Source organism: Jatropha curcas, chromosome 8 (assembly GCF_041381405.1).
Source record: "Jatropha curcas cultivar XTBG-Jc1 chromosome 8, XTBG_Jcur_1.0, whole genome shotgun sequence".
NCBI lineage: Eukaryota > Viridiplantae > Streptophyta > Magnoliopsida > Malpighiales > Euphorbiaceae > Jatropha > Jatropha curcas.
Genome location: NC_143158.1, coordinates 21,451,772 through 21,474,561, shown reverse-complemented (window position 1 = coordinate 21,474,561; position 22,790 = coordinate 21,451,772). Strand labels below are relative to the sequence as shown.

Sequence of the window (22,790 nt, the reverse complement as noted above, 5' to 3'; positions counted from 1 at the left end):
TACAAATGCATGCACTAATGTGGACTTGATCTAGTGAGAGATGGACTTGGTTCCAAAGCAAATCATTGCGGGCCAACCAGATTTTCCAAGCATAAATGGCTAGTAAATTAGCAGCCTTCTTCCCTTGACCTTTATAGACCTGCATAAAAAAGTTAGTAAAAGAAATGGATAGAGATGACACCTCAAAACCTCCTTTCCTCCAAGTCTCTATTGACCTCACACAATGAATTAAAACATGATCCACTCCCTCCATCAAGCCACAAAATAAACACCCCTTTAGTCCTTAAAGCTTCCTTTATATGGAGTACCCCACGTAAAGCCCTCCATAAAAAATCTCTAACCTTTGGAGGGATGTCTAACTTCCAAATTATACCCCAAATGTCCCACGGTTTCTAGAAACCTCTCTCCCCAACACCCTCCTACTAACATAATAACCCGATTTGATCGTATACATGCCCTTGTTGTCAAAGTACCATCTCAAAGCATCCCTATGAGCATGAATACTTAGAGGAACTTTCAAGATAGCCCGGACGTTTCGAGCAATAAAAAGATTCATCAATTTCTCAAAATCCCACCTCCTAACCCCATCCATGAAAAGATCACACACCCTCAAATCACTGTTAACAAAAACATCACCATCCTCCATCATAAAAGAGACCTCTTTCGGGATTCAATGGTCATTGTTCACAAAAATATCTTTACCATTGCTAATCCGCCATCTAACGCTATGTTTTAACATATCAACCATAATTAACATAATTTTCCAAATAAAAGTAGGATTATTACCTGAGAATGTTTTAAGAAAATCCTCCAAGGAAAATATTTAGCTTTAAAAACTCTATAGAAAAATTTATTAGTTTTACTTAAAAATCTCCGGCCTATTTACCCAACATAGCAATGTCTAAATAATGCAAATCTCTAAAACGTATACCACCCTCTCTCTTATGAATACTTGTGTTATAATAATCCTAAAATAGTTTCTTTCTCAAATAAATAATCCTAAAATTTATTTTTTCAAGAAAAAAAAGCCTTAAAACTTATAGCACATGCTAAAACAATATTAGAAAAATTGACTAAACTACAACTTACCCAAACCACAAAAGCATTGTCATTCTTTAATTTTAATAACCAATAAAAAGTCGGCTGAAATTTGAAGAAGTCATTAAATGGCCATGATTTACAATTGTTGCAATTTTACAATTTCCATTATGCAATTCTTTCTCTCCACAAATTCCTTCCAAATTGATGAAGAATAAAATAGTCTTCCAATATTATCATTTATTGCGTGTAGAGGATTTGAACTCGATCAAATTAATCTAGATAGCATTTTTTTTTTTAAAGGTAAATAACTAATCCCTCTATCCCAGAATATAAGTTGTTTAAAGTTTTATCACAAGATGACGAAAGCAATTAATTTTTCTAAATTATAATAAAATCAAATGTAATTTAACAAAATTACCATTTATCTCAAAATCAAAAGTAACTTGTGAATATAGTTATTATGTCTAATATAAACAAGGGTAACATTGAAAAAATATCATTTATTACTCCTTTAAATACTGAAAACGACTTATATTTTGAAACAAAACAATCATCCTAAAACAATTTATATTTTGGGATGGAGTACAAGCTAATAATTATTTTTAATTGATTATAGATGTTATAGTTTATTCTCTCTGTTCCTATGTCCATTTTCCCAAAAACACAAAATTAAAAAAATGATTAGAAGACATTAATAGGGCTAACACTTTACTAAAATGTTCTTCTAGTAATCCTAAACTCAATTTATTGCTCAATTGAATTAGAATGGTATATTTAGAAGTAAAAGCATAATATTACTTTGATTTTATAAAGGAAAAATTATAATCATACCCTTATATTTTACTAAAAACAAAAAAATACTTTACCTTTTTTGTTTCCAGAAAATAAGCTATTATACCGTTGTGTTTTCAATCAGTTACACAATAATCATCTTCTGTCCATTTTTTACGATTTTAGAATATAAGTCAAAGAAAACCTGAGGATATAAAGAGAGAATAATTTTTTTTCCAAACTACCGTCGGTCATCTCCTCCTCATATTCATCTTCCTTAGATGGTATTTACAACCACTGGATCTGCATTATGATAACACAAACTACCTTTCCCCTTTTCAAAGTGATAAGCGGGTACACTTGCATCTAAATAAACTGCATAAACATAATGAAAGTTATTTGCAGAAAAAAAAAAAGGTTATAGTATTGCAATCTTATAGGAATTCATTCTCACGAGCTCCTTTAGCTTTTATGCTTTCAATAACAATAATTGAAACAATGCCATGGGCCTAATCTTAAATAACCCATATTTCTTTTAGCAGACAAAATAAAACAAAATTAGATTTAGAATTACTAGACCCAAAAAATATTTTAACAAAACATCATTTAAATGATTCAAAAGCAATCCCAAAAAAATTCAATAATCCAATCGAAGAAAAGTAAAAGAAACCCAAATAATAAATACAAATCAAATAATTTTCATTAAAAAAGCAACGACAAACCCAAAGCCCCAAAAACTCTCTGACATATTCATAACTGTTAGTTGGATTTGTTCCATTAAAATATGTACCACATGGATTTGCCTTAAGTAACGAAACAATGAAAATTGAGAGAGAGTAAGAGATAGATATGTATGGAATCCAAAGCAGAAACTTTCCTAATACTTGTTTTGATTTTATGTTTTAATCAAGGTCATTAATGTCATTTCATGACCATTTAATATTTAAAGTCACAAAAAATGGACGAAAGAATATAGAAAAACAGGATAAAACGTGTGAGTATAACAATCTATTTTGTTTTGAAAAAAAACAAAGATAAAATATATTTTTTGACAAAATATAGAGGGTACGATTATAATTTTTCTTTTCATAAATGGACACTTAAATTGAAAAAAAAAAAAAAATAAACACTTATTAAGAAACGGAAGCAATATTAATTATAGTTTATTTTTTAAACTGCAATTTGGAAGAAAAAAAAAAATCTTATTTCCATTCACCTTGCACATGCTTTGAATAGCATTTGGTAAACCATGAAAACTTAGAACAGAGCTAATAAACATTTCCTTTATAAAGGCAGGGTGGCATCACGATCGAAGAACCAACCACTCAAACTAAATAGAGGAAATGATATGTAACAACTAGCAGGAGGGAAAGGAAAGCAGAAAACGATAACAATCATGGAGCCTTTAAGTGACAACCGCAATAGGCCCTTCCCTTTATAGTCATACTCAGGTAGACAAGTGTCTTTCCATGGAGACGTTGTGGAGCTCGATTGATGAGTAACAACACTCATTCTTTTGATTCTTTTTATAAAATACGTATGAGAATTTCAGCTTTTAGGATGAAAAGATATAGTTTCCAATTTGGGGATGAGTAAGGTATTTTTGCGTCCCTTCTAATATTAACAAAGAGCTTTAATATGCTTAACTCATTATTCCATTTTATAAGCGAGTCTTTCCATTCATTCTGACTCTAAATTACCACTTACTAATTGTGTGCAAAGTCGAAAATAACATTTACTGAAATAAGGAGGAATAACTCATTATGCATAATACACATCTCTCTCCTTCGCATTTTGTCTTTATCTCAATCTTTTCTTCACTTTCAACCCAAAAGATAGAAATTTCTGCTTTGCTCTTTACTGGTAACAATATTTTAATTTTTCATTTGTGCTTTCTGTCTCTTTTGCACCTAGTTTTCCAAAGTCATTATTTTGTTTAGAAATTAACATCAAAACTAAAATATACATTACCGATAATGCCAATGTTATTATGCAAAGAATAAGAAATCTTCATAACTATAGATTTAAGGCGAAAGCAGAGAAGGATAGGACTTAAGAGTGAAGAAAAGGTTGATTTTTTTTTGCATCAATTGTTTCAATTGGAAACTTCACCAAATTTTCATCCTATGATTTTTTTTTTTCTTATGTTTTTTGTTGAAAATACCATTCTCAAGTCTCTCAATTAATGGTAACTCTTCAACATATGTGATTTTATCGAAAGAATCATGCACGAATTGAATTCCCTCTAATAAAAAATTCATTTCATCATCTATCCCCTTAAGGTGCATCTTCTATAGAGGCTGTGTTACAAACCTTGATTCATGGTCTAAAGTTGGTTTAGGACCTGGGTTTTCGACACATGATTGTGGAATTAAAACCTTTTCTCTCGCCATTGCATATTAATTAAAAAATTCACACAAATGGAAAGTGTGTCATGACATGGAAATTTTGGATTTTGATAAGGAAAAATTACTGTTACATTCCTGTATAATGTTGAAATACACTATCAAGGACATGCTTTTTGTAAAATACATTACGACATTCCTAACTTATGATCACGTTACACTACTAAGACCTTTTGTCCACTTTTTATCAGTTTAGCCATGAGTCAATGCTAAAAAACGAGGTCATAGGTGTAAGAAGAGTTGTAAATGTCCATATTAACTTTCATAGACACGTGACACACATGTGCCAAGGCTTATTAAAACTGACCCAATGACTCCAAACCCCTTTTCATTGTTTCTTTCCATCTTCTTAGATTTTATGGTTTCTTAAAAAATTATGGCGATGTCTTCATCAAGTGCGAGTGACTGTGGGTTGGATGGAAGGTTTTTAAATACTTTATGCTAGTATGGTAAGAGGATTGGGATTAGAATTTCTGAAACAACCAAGAACAAGAATACACTCTACTACTGTTGCTGGAGTAATGACTGTGGAACGTTTCTGGAGTGGTGCAAGCCGGCAAACTCATTTGAAGCAAATTCAAGGGATACCACTCAGATAGAAGTGCTTCAATGGACATTAATAAGAGAATTAAATGATATGAAATAATTTCTTTTTCATTTGAAGGAAGAAAATGTCAGGCTTAAAGCAAGATTAAGGCTGTTGATGTGCATCATAGGATATTTTTTTCTATTTGTTGCATGTGTTTGTGATGCTTTTCATATTGGTTTTCATTTTGCTGGGAAAGGAGGCATAGATGCAGTTTGTGTTTGCAAGTGTTTTATATACTTTTTGGTTCTAATATGTATGCTATAGAAGGCATAGATTTTATTGTATGGGTAGATTATAATGGGTAGGTAAATGATGTAATAGGTTGGTGAAGCTCTAATTGAAGTAGACTAACGCAATTTCAAATTTCTTTTCTCAATTAACTTGTGAATATCCATGAATCTGCGTATAAATAACTGAATGACATTATCTCTTCATCTAATAGAGGAATGAAAAATCTTATATGGTAAGATCCTGTGAATACAATTTGCAATAGCTTTTCAATAGGATTACAGTATCCCTTTACTAAATGATCAACACAACAAAAAAGTAACTTCATATCCATAGATTTTATAAATATTTGGAAATCTAATGTCAATCTGTTACATTAAACATCCTTCCACGTACTAAAGAGGAACAATGTCCCTTTAAATGTGTGCTAATAACTACCATATTCATGACAGAAAGTGTCAGCTAAACAATATAGCTATACATGATTCAAGCCAATAATAAAAAAGAAAACAAAAAAGTGTGTATGAACTTCATTTCTCCATGGCCTTCCTACTGAGAACAAAAAAATGATTTTTCATCAACTTGTGGATCAACTCCCAATAGCAAGTTGCTGTGAACTTTATGCACCTGTTGTTGCCTCCCCCATCCTATATCTCTTCTTAGGTTGTGAACTCTAGCATATATGGAAAACAAAGAAATTTCAGCTAAAGCCAAGAATATATAAAAATGTAAGTTTGATATGGATTTAAAAAAAAAAAAAATTTGACCTGTGTCAGTGGAGCACTCACAAGTCCTATTATGTCTAAGCTGGTTACACCTAATTGTCCCAGATCTTCTACTATTTGTAGATGGTGGAGCTTCTCCTCCTTGTCTAAATCTTCTTTTCCTTAGCCTGTCAGCCTTTCTTTTCAAAGTTGGTGGTAGTACTCTTTTTGTTTCTGATTCATAGCTTGAGTGTGGTATTGGGTGAATTACATCACTATGGATCTTAATATAAAATTCAATTGTGTAGTATGGATCATAGTAGTCTTCAATTGGCTTTCTTAGATATGCAATTGCAAGACACACATGTTTGATGGCAATCCATAAATGGCCCACCAGTTGCAGCTACATGTCATATTAGCAAGATCAACAAAAAAAAGCATATACTCCCTCTTTAACCTCGAATTCACTAGTACTACTTGGTAACATTCTACACACCTTACTTGCTCTTATAAGCTTGTTTAATACATCCTTACAGTGAGGTGTCAATTTCCTTTCCCATGTGCTTCCCTTTGCAAATCCTTATGCAAGCGAACCATGCATTTCTGTCTAACCACATCAATTATCCTAACAATTTGCATGCTTTTAATTTTCCCAATCTGTGCATTAGATGATTCAGTCATATTATTTATGCAATGTTCACTTTTCAGTTCAGGACAAAATGCATGTCTTGCCCATTGGGATAGTGGAATCTTAAGGTGCCAATCATGTGGCTTACCTTGCTGTTTTTTCTTAATTGTTCCTATATGTAGTTTGAATTCATGGCTCAATGTGGACTTCATAGCAAACCAATACTCATTCCTCATACCAAGTCCTAAAATTCCTTCTTGAAGTTTGTGAAAATATATCATGCATAGATCTAATGTTTTAAAAATTGGACCGGACTAGACGATTAGGCCGGTTAACTCACAAACCGGTGAGTTATACAATCTGGTTTGACTTCAAAATCAGAGAAGTAAAAAATCAGGTTGGACCAGTGAAAACCTTGTAAAACCATTAGAATTGGGCTCTTAAACAACCACCAGAGATGGCTTCCTCGACTGAGTGTTTTAAGTAGGGGTGAGCATTCAACCAATTCGATCAATTTGAGTAAAATTTTTAATTGAAATAAATTAATCGAATTTTTTTTTAATTAACCGAATTAATTTTTTAACGGAACCATTATAACCAAATTAATTTAATTATTAACTGAGCTGAAGTTGAAAAAAATGAAAACCTAATTAACCGATCAAATTTAACCGAATTTATTAACCGAGTTTAACTAAAATAAAAATTAACCAAGGTTATTAAGCACTACTTAATCAAAATAAAAATTGAAATATTTTAAATTTTTAATTTTATTATCTATTTAATCAAAACAATATAATTTTGAGAGTATGTTAATTTGATTGATTCGTTAAATTAATTTTTAACCGAATTTTTAACTAATCACTGAAATTTAATTTTTTTTTTTTTAACCGAGCATTTATTTACCGAACCAAATTGGCCGAATTAACCGAATTAGCCAAACCAAATGCTCACCCCTAATTCTAAGAATCAACTTTGTCCTGGAATTTGAAAACCAAGTAAGTCTTCCTAAATCAGATATAAAACTCATGTAATCTGAGCAGTACCAAACTAACTCTGATAACTCCTAATTTGGAGTCGTTCAAAATCCTAACTTTGCTTTTCCAATATCTCCTTCAACGTGTCCAATTATCATTAAATTGAATTGTTTTTCAATGACAAAATTCAAGAACATGAAAGTAATAAGAAAAGGGAAAAAAGGATTTCACCTCGAGATGTGGGTGTGATTAGAGTGTGTAAGAGTAGATGCAAGAATTAATGGTAGAGTTTGAAATTGAAGGAATTGGAAGAGGAAGAGGGGAAAAGAGAAAGCCAAACGATGACGAATACACTTAATCAAGTTGGACCTACTTTTCCTTTTGAAATGATGCTGCCATGCTGGTGCATAATGACGATTATAGCCTCAAATCTCAGTGGCAGTGTTACTGTGTTAGATCTCATTGATTATTTATTTGTAAATCTTTTAATTTAATAAAAAATTATTTTAATTTTTTAAAAATAAAAATTTAATATTGCATATAATATAATATTTATTTGATGGATTGAAAAACAAATTTATATTTATAATAACATTATGGCTTCTTTTTGAAAAATTGTTTATAAATATTTTTTTCATTTTTTATGAGTAATTTAAAAAGAAAAAAGAAAAAATCTGGTTGAACCGAGTTGACCCGGTTGAACCTTGACTCAATCATGAAGCCGTTCCAAAATCGGTCTGATTTTAAAAATATTGACAAAATCTGTGGCATGCATTTGAAAAATAGCTTGTCACAACATCAATTAATCCATGAAAAGTGTGCAATGTAAGTGAAATACAAAATATTAGTTGTACCCAACTATTCTCAGCCTCATCATTTGCAAAAGCAACTGGAAGTACTCCTTTATTTACATCTAGAGTTACAGTTGAGAGGGAAATCCCTCCATAAGGTCCCTTTAGATGGCAGCCATCAAGGCCAAGGAATCGCCTGCATCCTTTCAAAAATCTCATTTTTGTGGCATGAAAGCACACAAAGATCCTACCAAATACTATAGCTCCTTCATCATTAACTGTGTTCTTTGGTTGGAATTTCACAAAAGTGCCTGGATTATATTTCTATTGTACTTCAATGTATTTTCTGATGTGGTTGTAGTTGTCACTATGAGACCCTTGGATTCATCTTTAGCTTTGCTTCTTGCTCTATATATTTGCCACTTTTCTAGTTCAATCCCAAAGTGGTTCAAAATCAATTCATAGGTCATACTTGGATCTACTTTCAATTCATCCTCTATCTTCTTCTTGATCCATCTTGTGCTTGCATTGGGGTTCTTATTCCCAATAGGCCTGACACATGAGTGCTCTTCTTGTAGAGTTTTTACTATAAATGTGTCTTCATCTTGCAACGTTGATGCATGAATTCTCCATGTGCAGCCCTCTACAGTGCATTTAGTTGTTACCCTATTAGCATCATTCTTCGTATCAGTGGTTATAAATCCACCTTTTACAGTATAGTCCATCAATACTTCCCTAAAAATAGTCACCTCACCAGCTTTAGATGGCTTAAACACATTTGAATACATATCAACAAAGGGATCCCTTCTTCTTCTCCTCCTCCTTCTCCTACATTTTGTGCTAACAATAATAGAATCTTCATCATTACTTTCTCTCTTTTTAGTTCGCTCCCTAAACTGCTTAAACCATCATCTTTATCTCCTATAATTTCTGCATCAATTAATGTCTCCATTTTAGCATCATTTGTATTTGTTCCTGCTACATCATTAGCATTTCTTTCTACTTCAGTACCTATATCAACTTCAAGTTCTATCCCATTTAGCCAATCATATTCATCGATGTCTGATCCTGAGAAGATGTACTCTTCATCATTGGAATCAGTGTCATTTTCCCACAGAATCATCATTTAAAGGAGTTTCTGTAGGTGCTGGAGGGGTAGCCCTGAAGTTATATTTGGTATGTTGTCTACTCTCACAACAACAGGTTGCTTTTGTTGGTTTAGAAGAGCAGAAAATTAAGGAAGAGAAGGAAATTCTGCAGAAAAAGAAAAAGCTGCAGATTTTGTGAGTGTGAAGAAACAATTAATTTCTTATCAATTCCATTACAGCATAATGTAAACATTTATAGTAGAGCTAGTCTAAAGTTTGTTCACCAACCTTCCATAAGTCAAGGAAGGTTGTTCACCAAACCTACCTAAAAGCAAGGTAGTTCACCTACCTCTTGATTTCAACAAAATACAACAAAATCTAAATGACTTTAACAAAATACCTCCAAAAATTGTCAACAACACTTGCATCAATAGCTGTAGCTGTAACTTTAACACTCCTCCTTGATGCAAGAGTTGAGACAAACACCAAGTCTATTCCTAAGAAATTCAAATCTTGGTTTTTGCAATGCCTTGGTGAAAATATCTGCTGCTTGGTCTTCCGAACTGCAATGAACAATCTGAATTTTGTTTTCCTTTTCAGCTTCATGAATTGCATGGTACTTGATTTTTGTATGCTTGGTTTTTCTATGGAAGATTGGATTCTTAACCATAGTGACAGCTGATTTGTTGTCACAAAGTATTTTAGTTGGATTTTCTTGCTGAAAATTCATAATCATCTTCAACTCCTCCTCCATGGCAGCTCTCCACTCAGGCAATTTTAAGGCTTCATCCACCTGAGTTGGTTCAAGTGAGAAATCATTACATCTGCTGTAAATTTCATCTAGGGATCTAGTCCCTCTAATTGCATAATCATCTTCATTATCAACTGGAAGTTCTTGCTCTTGCTGAAAATGATCTTGTTCAAGAACTGATTTAGAATTTTCTGGTTCCATTTTACTCCAATCCCATTCACCTTTCTCATCAAATTTGACACTCATGCTGACATACACCTGTTTAGTAATAGGATTCAAAATTCTGTAGGCTTTGGATTCATTGTTGTTTTCAACTACAGATGGCAAATCAGCAACTAACTTCTTGGATTGTAGCAATTTTAATGAATTGAGATTGGTGTGACCAAGTCTCTTATGCCACAAATCAGATTCTTCTTTATGACTCAAGCAAGATTCTTCTTCGAATCTTCTTAAGTTTAGAGGAAAGCTTCTTCGTTTCATTTTGACAGCAAATAACTTTGAGCCAAAATGATCACTTATTTCACAAGTTTTATCTTTAAATAGCAAACTATAATTCTTATCCAGCAATTGACCCACCGAAAACAAGCTTTGATTTAGTTCCGGTACGTAAAGAACATCGGAAACAAGCTTTGTACCTGAAGGAGTTTGTACAATCACATCTCCTTTGCCTTTGACGTCAACAAGCCTCCATCTCCAAGTCTGACTTTTGAAGAATAGTTTGTATCCAAGCTATCGAAATTCACCAAGTTTGGTGTCATGTGGTTAGTGCAGCCACTATCAACAAGCCATGCTTCGTTAGCTTCAATTGAGACACCACATTCTTCAATTTCTTTTGCAGCAAATAGTTGTTCTTCATACTTTTCAGAATTTTCGGTGACTTGTGCATGATGGGCTTGTGTTTGTTGATTCTGGTTTGTAGAACAAACTTTCTCGGTGTGACCAAATTGCTTACAAACCTTACATTGAGCTCCAGGTCTGAACCAGCAGTAGTTCTCGGTGTGGTTTGTTTTTTTGCAATGTGGACAAGGTGGAAATCTATCTTTCCTCCAATTTTTTCTGAAATTGTTCTTCATTTTTGGTTGTGGAGTCACTACAAGAGCCTTCTCTCCAAAGGTTTCTTCTTCCCTATATGCTTTTCTTTGTTCTACAGCTTGTAGAGCATTTGAAAGCACATTCAAGGATATTTGTGACATGTCCCAAGTTTCTTCAAGAGAAGAAATCTTGGCTTCAAATTTTTCAGGGAGAGTCACCATAACTTTCTCCACAATTCTCTTCTCTTCTAACTCTTCTCCCAACAATCGAATTTGGTTTACAATTTTCATAACTCTATCAACATAATCTTTCACCTTTTCATTTTCCTTCATTTTCAACATTTCAAATTCTTTTCTTAAATTGAATATCTGCATCTGTCTAGTTTTTTCAGATCCATGATACTCAATTTTTAACTTCTCCCAAGCTTCATGTGCTGTCTCACATGTCATAATCTTGGTGAAGATAGGATCTGCAACAGCTGCATGGATATAGGACAGAGCTTTTGGAGCCTTAGCAACCTCTTCTTCATGTTGTCTAATCTGTTGAAGGGTTGGATTTTGATTAAGAGGTGGAGGTACTCTGTTTTCCTCCACATACTGCCATAATGCAAGCCCCTTGAAATAAGCTCTCATCTTCACAGCCCAAACATGATAGTTTTCCCCATTAAAATGAGGTGGTGAAAGAGACATGCTGCTGGAAGCCATTTGAGGAAAAGCAAATAAACAGAAAAACTTCACAAATTCTGGTTTATTTGGTGGCTTTCTCTATGACTTTCACTCAAACACACACACAGCCCTTTGAGATCAAGGTTGCTCTGATACCACTTGTTGGTTTAGAAGAGCAGAAAATTAAGGAAGAGAAGGAAATTCTGCAGAAAAAGAAAAAGCTGCAGATTTTGTGAGTGTGAAGAAACAATTAATTTCTTATTAATTCCATTACAGCATAATGTAAACATTTATAGTAGAGCTAGTCTAAAGTTTGTTCACCAACCTTCCATAAGTCAAGGAAGGTTGTTCACCAAACCTACCTAAAAGCAAGGTAGTTCACGTACCTTTTGATTTCAACAAAATACAACAAAATCTAAATGACTTTAACAAAATACCTCCAAAAATTGTCAACAACACTTGCATCAATAGCTGTAGCTGTAACTTTAACAGCTTTCCCTTATCTGCTTGACTTCTTCTGGTTGAAACCTCAGCCTCTAAAGTGGTATTTGTAACATCATTTGCAGCTACACCTGAATTTAGTCCCCTGGAAAGTCCAACACCTCTGCCTCCCCTATTTCCACTTGAATGTCCAACACCTCTGCTTCTAAAAGTCCCACTACCTCTGTCTCTAATATTTCCCCTACCACTGCCACTTCTCCTTTCTCTACCCCTTTTAGGTTGAGTCCCTCCATAGCCCTCAAAGCAAGCGTCACTCATGATATTATCTCATATAACAGCCTAGATATATATTTCTTTTGAGTTGTACCAGTCCCACCACTCCAATTTTGATGCATATTATCACCCTCATTCACATTGTCATGGACCTCATTATCAGCAACCACATTCTCAGCAAAATTCATATCATTTACCTCAGCTATATTATCATACACATTGGTATTAATGGTCTCACCCTCATGTATATCACTGCCTAACCCTTATTCACATTCACTATCTCATCCTCATTCACATTCATTGTCCCACCAATTTGAGAAAATGATGTTTTTATATCCTTAACAACTAGACTACATGGCAGAGCTGGCACTGCAGTACTTATGTCAGCTTCATTCCCATTTGCATTCCCTTCCCACCTACATTCCTTACTTGATGCCCTTTTGGGAACCAAAATGCAATTGGCTGCATTGCATTTCCTATTCTTAATTCAATATCAATCTTATCTTTGAACATTTCAAACATTAAAAGCACATCTGAGTCCCTCTCAATTTTCATGTTGTTCCCGCTCATCACTTCAACAAAACTCCCCTATATTAAACAATTCGAAGACACAGTCAGTATATCAAATCCAAATACGAAAATCTATTCAGATTCACTTTCCCTATTGCCCCCTCCCTTCCTTGATATGCATAGAATATATGGTAGTACTCTAGAACCACCATTCTCTAATGTACGAAATCTGTGCCAAAACTCAGCAACCCATTTCACAAATACACACAATAAAACAACATATTTTATACTATTAGACCCTAGATAATCAATCATTCTGAACACCAAAACAAAATTGTCGACTTCTAAGGCAAACTATTACGAGTCAAAATCATCACTCAAGCAAAGCAAGATTTAAATTTTAAAAAAAAAAAAAAATCAGTTATCAAAAGAAATTATATTAAGAAAAAGAAATTTAATATGATTATAATTTTTAATTTTAAAATTAAATTTATTAATTTTAAATAATAATTAATTATAAAGAAATCATAGTAAAATATATGTTTTCTCAAAGGGCATCTAGTTATCAAAAGCTTATGAAAAAATAAAATTTCTTTATAATTTGAAAAAAATTAAAATATATATATATACATATATAATATAATATATTAACATTTAGTATATAATTGTTTAACATTAAATAACAAATAATTAAATTATAAAAATATTGTCATATATTATCTCATTAAATTATTTGAATTGTTGAACTTTATTTGTATAAAATGATCTAGGATCAGAAACAATATTTAACCTATTTGAATTATAAACTCTAACTCAATTTAATTGATATTTATAATTATTTTAAACAAATTAACCATGCCATAATTTTTATATAACACGACAATTTAATAAGGTAAAAAATAAATTTTATAATACACGTTAAACATAATTTAAATATTATAAATACGGATCGTTTAAAAATTATAAAAAATTATAAATTACAAACTAATAAAAATTACAAACTAATAAAGCAACTCGTTCAAAACCCAAGCCTTCATCTAGTTTGTATTTAATTCCTAAAACAATTAATGTGCTGTCGAAGTTTCAAATACTTAAGAACTCGGTGGCTTTTAATGTTAATTTCCTTTGATTTGATTTGAGGTATATCATACTGAATTTTGAAATAAGGGTATATATATATATATATATAGAGAGAGAGAGAGAGAGAGAGAGAGAGAGAGTTATAAAAAATTATAAATTACAAACTAATAAAAATTACAAACTAATAAAGCAACTCGTTCAAAACCCAAGCCTTCATCTAGTTTGTATTTAATTCCTAAAACAATTAATGTGCTGTCGAAGTTTCAAATACTTAAGAACTCGGTGGCTTTTAATGTTAATTTCCTTTGATTTGATTTGAGGTATATCATACTGAATTTTGAAATAAGGGTATATATATATATATATATATAGAGAGAGAGAGAGAGAGAGAGAGAGAGAGAGAGATGGTATATTTTTTACCATTAAGTAGCAGCAGAAATAAATAGTGCTCCCACTGAAATTAGAAAACGAGCAAGCAAAAAGAGAGATTTATAGACTCAAAAGGGTTATTTAAGTTGAAAATTTTAGGAAAGACTAATCCAAAAAAAAAAGTTCATTACAAACTGAATACCTAACTGAATGCATTTAGGGGCAGGAAAAAGTATTCATTAGATCCCCTTCTCAAGCATTGCCCTGACCTTAATTGGAAGACCGTAAAGCCTTATAAAACCAGCTGCATCAGCTTGATCATAAATCTTCCCACTCTCAAAGGATGAGATGTCTTGCCTGTACAGGCTGTAGGGACTTGTCCGACTGGTTACCGATACAGATCCTTTGTACAACTTCAGTGTCACAGAACCAGTTGTTTTCTCTGTGATTTTTTCCATGAATGCATCCATAGACTCGCGTAACGGATCAAACCACCTGCCTGCATACACTAGCTCAGCGTACTTGAGGGCAAGTGAATCTTTAACTTGCATCGTTTCTCTATCGAGAGTTAACGACTCCAGTTCGCGTGCAGCACTGTAGAGAATGGTTCCTCCAGGAGTTTCATAAACGCCGCGGCTTTTCATACCAACAAGTCGGTTTTCAACCATGTCAATACGACCAACACCATGTCTTCCACCAATGTCATTGAGCTCAGAAAGAAGAGAAGCTGGGGAAAGCTTCTTGCCATTAACTGAAACAGGAATTCCCGACTCTATCCCGATTTCTACATATCTAAAAGAATTACAGAATGAAAACAAAATGCAAATCATCATGCAGTTAGAAAAGTGATAAACTTAGATTAGCGTACCTAAAAATGTAACAACTTACTCAGGTTGATTGGGTGCATCTTCTGGATCAACAGACATCATGTACATATCTTTCTTTGGCTCATTGGTTGGGTCTTCTAAGATGTCACCCTTGAGAGAGAAATTTTAAAAAATTATACTCAACTAAAACAACAAACTTAGTTTTAGAGAAGGATTTTAGCTAAGCTATTCAAACCAAAAAACTCAACCAAAGACAAACTACTTCAACAGATGTTGGTCGGTTTCTTACATGAGAGGTTTAAGGCATTAAGAACATTTAGGTTGTTATATTTGGCTGATTCAAAACTAGAACAAACTTATGGCATTCTCTAGTTGATTACAGAAGATGAGCTTTCACTATTTACTTCTATAACCAAAAACTTAACACAGGAAGGTCCACAAAAAATAAAAGGAAATCAGATTAGTTATTTGAGTATCTTACCCCTTGGTTGGAATAAATGAATTCCACAAAATTTTGTGGAATTCATTTAGAAATCCATATTCTTGTGTTTGGAATGAAAAAACATGTAAATTTCAATTCTAGAAATTCAATTCTATGGAATTGAACATAACTACACCAAATTCCACAAAAATAGGTGGAATTTCCAAATGAATTCCACAAAACTAAGCACTCCAATTTTTTGTGACAAAACTACCATCTCCTTCTACAAAGTCAATTTTCAATTTTTCTTACTTATTTAACTTATTTATTTGACAAAACTACCCCTCTATAGACTGAAGTATTTCCTTTCTTTCCCCTTGTTGTTTTTTTCTTTTTTCTTTTGGACTCCATAGTTATTAGTGCGAAACTACAGTTTTTGTCCTATGTACTACTGTTTCCAAATATAATTAACAACAAAAATAACCTTCTCAAATATTTTTGTAGTTTCTAAATTAATTAGTTAAATGAAAAAGACTTTTTACAACTTTTTTTTTTTTGAACAGAGACATTTTATACAAATTAAAGATAATTATTATGATGGATGTTATTAATTATTTTATATATTATATTTATATTTTATATAATTAATTAATTAATTAACTAGGGTGGAATGTGAGTGTATTTATTTATATGAAATTTATTATTTATATCTTAGTAAAAAAAACAAGTTATGATATTGTATATAATAAATATAATTGGTGTTTGTTATTTGTTTTTGTTAAATTATTATGTCTCAGTGTATTTTAGAAAATAATGACAAATGAATTTTCATTTAAGAGTTTATTCAGAACATACTTTCATAGAATTCAATTGAATTCTTCATTTTAAATTAAGCATAACAAACATGATAAATTCATTTACAAATGAATACATTCATGATTCATTTGTTCCAAACATAGTGTTATATATCTAAATGACTCCCAAAACTAATGAAAGTTAAGAAATTATCTAGATTCAACCTTGCCAAGATATTCTAAGAGTGAAGAAACTGTATGCCAAATATAAAAAAAAATCTGCATAGTTTTGGAACCAAGTAAAATCACAAAGTTGACAGGAAGTTTAAGCTAGGAAACCACTTTAACTGCAGAATCTACTGCCTGGTATGATGGAGAGTGCCTAACTCCAAAAGTTACAAATATATACTAAAGTTAATTTGGTCAAGTAATCTTCAAGTGAAGAATATGTATATCACGGTTATAAGGTTTCAAATTTTTAATTAACCAATACAATTTTCTATGGTTCTGCACAATGAGTCATGTTTGCCCTGCCCATTTTGGGATCTGCTGCATGGGCACAAGATATGGGCACAGTTAGAGAACATGCATTTAACAGCAAAACTGGAATTGGAAACAAGACCAAAATTAAGAGGGATAGAGATATTATTGCAAATCTGAGATTAGAGCGGTTTTAAAGAGAAGCCATTCCATTTCAATGCAAGAGAAGGAAGCACAAGGATACATGTTTGTGCATATAAAGAGATTATAATCCAAATTGAGGGACAGATTGATATAAGAAGGCTTATCGTTTCTTTTACCTATCCCAACAACCACTTTTCAGGCCCGTTTTGCATTGCTAGTGCTAATAGCTGATTTCTATCCAAAAATTAGGATTAATCTTGCTCAATTATAAGTAGCTTTTTGCAATGTGCTTTTATGGCCTTAAAACTGATTATGGAAAGAGTTTTTACTTAAAGCTTTTTTAAAACAGCTTTAAGCCCGTAAGAATCACAATAGAATCTATTATCCATTAGACAGGAACTTTGCAACTTTTTGCAATCCACAGAAATGTGATCTTTTGTTACACCACGTGAGTTCGTTGGACTAAATGACCCCAAATAACTTTCTAAATAAAGGCCGCTCTTTGAAACTCTAATTTGTTCTAAGCATTTTTCTTACAGATCATTATGTATAGAAGGCCCCTGAACCCATTCAAAACACAGAACCTGGACCTATGTGCCACAATTATTAAAGGCACAAGCAGACCAGAGAACAAAAAGTAATAATTGTAAGATGCAAGGAGAGGTATTAATTGTAAGATGCGAGGAGCTGTGCCCACTACAGCTTGTGCCTTTAACAACTACGCTAAGTGCTTAACATGTCAATTTCTGGTTAATCATACCCTGTGGCCAATGACACGTCATCAGCACAAAATAGCATCAGAAATTTACATTCAAGTGTATTACTTCAGAGAATGAATAAATTTGAGCAGATAATTTTCAGGTAAAAATAAAATTTTCCCATTTATAATTATATTAAAATCAATCCATTATGTGCTTTCACCAATCTCTGTGGGATGAATTCATAACTCAGCTTTGTAAAGTTTAGAAGCTAACCTCATGGCTCAGGTGCCATAAGTTCCTATCTCTGCTGTATATGGATTTCTTAGTCACAGGGACGGGCACATTATGTTTCTTGGCATATTCAATCGCATCTTCTCTCCCCTTGATATCCCATTCGCGCCAAGGGGCCACAACATTCAATTCAGGATTTAGTGCAAAGAATGTGAGTTCAAAGCGAACCTGCTTAGACAAATAAGCCACAAGAGATTGTGTCAAAAGGAGCACAAAAGGCAATCCAAATAATTAATTTAAGATTCAATTGTACAGCATGCCTGATCATTTCCTTTTCCTGTACATCCATGAGCAACAGCATCTGCTCCAACTTCTTTGGCGACATCCACCATGGCCTGTCACACAATTGTAAATGCAATTATCAGGACATTGACATGAACTTACCAAGATTATATTGCAAGCAAACAAACAAAATTTAAAGATAGCAAGTATTTAAAAAGTAGAGAGACCTTATTTCATGAATAAAGGAAGGAACCAAATAATAATAATAATAATAATAATAATAATAATGTAAAAAAGATAGCAAAAGTTTTAAAGTAGAGCCAACCTCCACCAATTGAAGATCTATCTCTTTTTATTTCATAACTAAAAGAAGGATCTAGAGAGGGGCCATAAACGCTTCTTTGAGTATAAAGGAAGTAAATAGAGTTTTATAAGAATTGCATATTGTATTTTTATTCATAATATGTTAAAGATATTTATGTTAGAATTTGGCATAATTTAAAATCACAAAGATAAAAATTTCCATTACAACCTTTGCAATAACAGGGCGTGCCATCGAGGTCCCCAACAAGTATTTCCTTTCATAGATCGCACCAGCTCGCAAGCAAGGGAAAATGTAATCCTTCACAAATTCTTCTTGCAAATCCTTCACCACCAGTTGACAAGCTCCACTTGCCTTGGCCTTTTCTTCCAATCCCTCCAATTCCTTTAATCCCTATAATTTTTTAAACCTCTTATGAAATACACATGTAAAGAGGATTCAACAGGGGAAAATCAGAAACGTCTAAAAAAAAAAAAAAATAAAGTATGTTTTGTGCCACTAGGATACCATACCTGACCAACATCAGCAGTGAAGCAAACAACCTCACAACCATAATTCTCCCTGCAAAAGTTATGAAAAAGTTGAAAAGAAAGTATATGAACTATACATCATAACAAAGACTAAGAAGATGGAATACATTAATTTCAAGAAGTTACTTATAGAAGCAAAAACAAAAACAAAAATTTCCTTTTCTTGTTCTGGATTTATCAGCAAGATTTAACTAGGTTATTTTTAGTTCATAATTGGAAAAAAAAAAAAAAAAATCTAGATCAATTAGTCCTAAAAACTGCACTCAACTGCAGAATTTGTTGAAGATCACAGAGTGTTATAAATATAATAGGAATATTATTTTTGCATTTATCATGTAGTTCTTTGCACAGTTTATTATTTTTGCATTTCAAGAACAATATTATTTTTGCATTCTCCCTGCAACAGTTATGAAAAAGCTTGGAAAGAAGTATATGCATTATACTTCATAACAAAGACTAAGAAGATGGATTATATTAATTTCAAGAAGTTACCTGTAGTAGCAAAAACAAAAACTAAAATTTCCTTTTCTTGTTCTGAATTTATCAGCAAGATTTAACTAGGTTAATTTTAGTTCATAATTGGAGAAAAAATCGATCAATTAGTCCTAAAAACTGCACTCAACTGCAGGATTGGTTGAAGATCACAGAGTGTTATGAATATAATAAGAATATTATTTTTGCATTTATCGTGTAGTTTTTTGCACAGTTTATTATTACCAAGTAAAACAGAAGTTATAAGATGAAGCAAAGTGATTTTGCTAGAAGCTAGTAGATTGGAAGCAAGTAACAAGTTGAAAAAGAACTTACAGCTCTTCAACAAAAGTAAAATAGATAACAAAATATACCCAGATTTCTAGCTATCTTATCACACAATGCACAATTTTTTTCCTGTTCTGAACTTGTCACTGGTATCAAAAACCATGTGTAAGCTTGAACAAATTCACTCAGTATATTATGGATGGAAATAAATTAACATGCAAACATAAAGCTTTCATTTTGACTAATAGATACAAAACAACTCCTCAAGAGTCATTAAAAATAGTACTAATGCCCTAGTGCTTTTCACAAAACTAGTTTCTAAACTTAAGCACAAGGAACATACCTTAACCAAGGGACAATAACTGATGTGTCTAAGCCACCACTATAGGCTAAAACAACCTTATTTAAATGGCCTCGAAGTCCTTTCCTCTTTGTAGCTTCATGCGTTTCCACTTCTGTATCACTTGATAAAACTGCTTGAATGGCTATAAATAAAGATCAAATCAATTGTGAATAAAACTATTGAACACCAGCATCCTCGTTGCTTTGGTATATAAACAGAATTCTATGCAATTAACACCACATAGACATTGTCATCTCATTCATATTCTCATATGCATTCTTTGACTTTTGAAAATTATTAGCAGTGAATGAAGAAGAAAACCGTGTAACTACTATCAAGCAGTCCCAGGGGAAGGGAAAAAGAGAGAAACCAGAAATAGTATGAATAGAAAAACATGTTTCAAAGCGTAATGAAAAAGAATGTGGCAAACTTATTGTTATAATGAAAAAGAAAAAATGAGCAATGTCCTCCGGTAGAAAGCAATAGCACTCCAAAGAAAATCAAGAACAGACAAAAGGAGAAGAATAGTATCAAAGTGAATCATCAATCTAAATTGAAAAGCTCTTCAAAATAAAATTATCAACAATCTATTTATAGACTCAAATAAATCAACCATACAACAACCATTAAGAGTGTATCTAAAACTATCATGGAATCGAGTTATTTAAAATAGAAAAACAACTTCTTCTTAGCCTCGGTTTGTTACATTGTTCATTTCTCCTTTTGTTTTAGACCTTTGGTTACACTAGATAATTGTAAAGATAAAAATTCGTATATAGATCTAATAAAGCATACTTCTTCACACACTTTCTTGGGGGGAAATTTTGTTTTTCTCCATACAAAAAATTTTTAAAAAGTCTAAGATCAAGCCTGTTCACATCCAATGCACCTAAACATGTGTTCTCCCAATATTATTGTGCTTAAACTAAATTTTATTCACAAACCAACAATTGGGTTCTCGTTCTCTTTTTCTGGGAGAAGAGTTAAAACAAATACATTCTCCAAAATAAGATGATAAACAACAAAAATAAAAATAAAAAATAAAAAAATTAGGAGGAAAAAAGAGATTGAGCAATAAAACTCACCTTTACTGCGACTAGTTCTAATAATATCCCGAGCATTAACAACAAGTTCATCACCTTGAAGATCACTCCTCTTTGCACCTAACTGCAATGGAAAACCAAAAAATAAAATAAAACAAAATAACAACAAATTAAATAATCCAAAAAAATAAGCAAAAAGTTGCTTACCCTTAGCAATGAAATGGTTGGTTTTGCATTAGAGGACACTTTGAAATTGTGTTGCAACACATCTGGAAAATGGAAATAGAAATAAAAACAAATCGAGATTGAAAACATTGAGAAAGAATGAAATATTAGAAAAATCCAACAACAGCACCTCTTTTAGGGCCATGGAATGTGAGATTGAGTGAAGAATATGGTGATAATGCCTTCAACTGAGCCATGTCTGTTTCTTCTCTCTACTGTTAGTTTTGGACTCCCCTTGTCTCAGATAGTATACTAAATAATATATAACACAAAAAGACAAATTATGTTAGGGTTTTATTAGGCGTTTAGTAGACTGCTGACTGTCTCTTTGTTACTGTGTTTGGAAGGGTGGAAAATATCTGATGAAAGAAAATGGATACAGAAAATAATTAGAGAAAAGCACTTCCTCTGTTTGAAAAATAGGAAAGGAAGGAAAGTTATTTTACTTCCGGGCCCACCGTCTCATAATCCCTTCAAATCTTAGAGAAAGTAGTAGCGAACAGAAGGAAAGTTGCATTGTTTGCTTAAATTACAAAATTGCCCTTCGTTTTTGCTTACTCGTGGTAGGGGCGGCCAAAATCCGGTTTTCAGAAATAGAACCGTCGGTTCCAAACCGGTGTGAACCGGAACTGAAACCGGTGAGAATCAGAATCGATCTGAATCAGAATCAGAATCGGTTCAAACCAATTCGATTCCAGTTCCACAGTTTTGAAACCACGAACCGGCGGTTCTAGTTCCAGTCGGAATCGACGGTTCTAGTTCCGTCTGAAACCGGTTCCAAATTTTGGTTCGTTTTCAATTTCAAATTTTTTTAAACCGGAACCGGGGGTTCCGGAATCAAAACCGGCGATTCCAGAATCGTGGCCACCACTAACTCGTGCTGACTTAAGATTAACTGTATCGTCAAAGACTCGGATTTTAGATTCATTATGAGAATATAATATTAATAGGAAAAAAAAAAAAGAAAATCTAGTGAGGATGAATTTATTCAGCACTTAAAATACTTTTAAAAAATTAAAATCAAATTATTATGACGCAGATAAATATAATTGAAGATTAAAAAAAATACATTTGCATCTTTTAAAAGAATAATATAATTATTACTATTTCTTTTGAAGTTAATATATTATTTAATGGTAAAAAGTGTAAATTTATAAATTTATAAAAATAACTTTTTTTCCTCCCATATATTTCTTCAAATTCAAACATAAGGTGAAAAATAAAAAAAATATAATATAATATTTGCTTATTTTCTTTTCTCTCTCTCCCAATCATAATGTTAAGAGCCATTTGTTTTATTTAATTAGTTATTGATAACTGTTAGTTAGTAACTAATAGCTAGGCATGG

The 22,790-nt window shown here is 32.4% G+C and overlaps 1 protein-coding gene across 1 annotated transcript; it reads right to left on the bottom strand.

Moving 5' to 3' along the window:
• Window positions 1–14,431: 14,431 nt before the first annotated feature.
• LOC105631083 (arginosuccinate synthase family) lies at window positions 14,432–21,822 on the bottom strand. The gene is made up of 10 exons (XM_012213082.3): window positions 21,573–21,822; window positions 21,425–21,486; window positions 21,260–21,341; window positions 20,175–20,316; window positions 19,055–19,103; window positions 18,753–18,935; window positions 18,259–18,333; window positions 17,981–18,166; window positions 15,229–15,317; window positions 14,432–15,132 (listed from the first exon to the last, which is right to left on the bottom strand). The coding sequence occupies exons 1-10, from the start codon at window positions 21,637–21,639 to the stop codon at window positions 14,580–14,582; spliced, it is 1,488 nt and encodes a 495-aa protein (XP_012068472.1). The 5' UTR covers window positions 21,640–21,822; the 3' UTR covers window positions 14,432–14,579.
• Window positions 21,823–22,790: the final 968 nt, after the last annotated feature.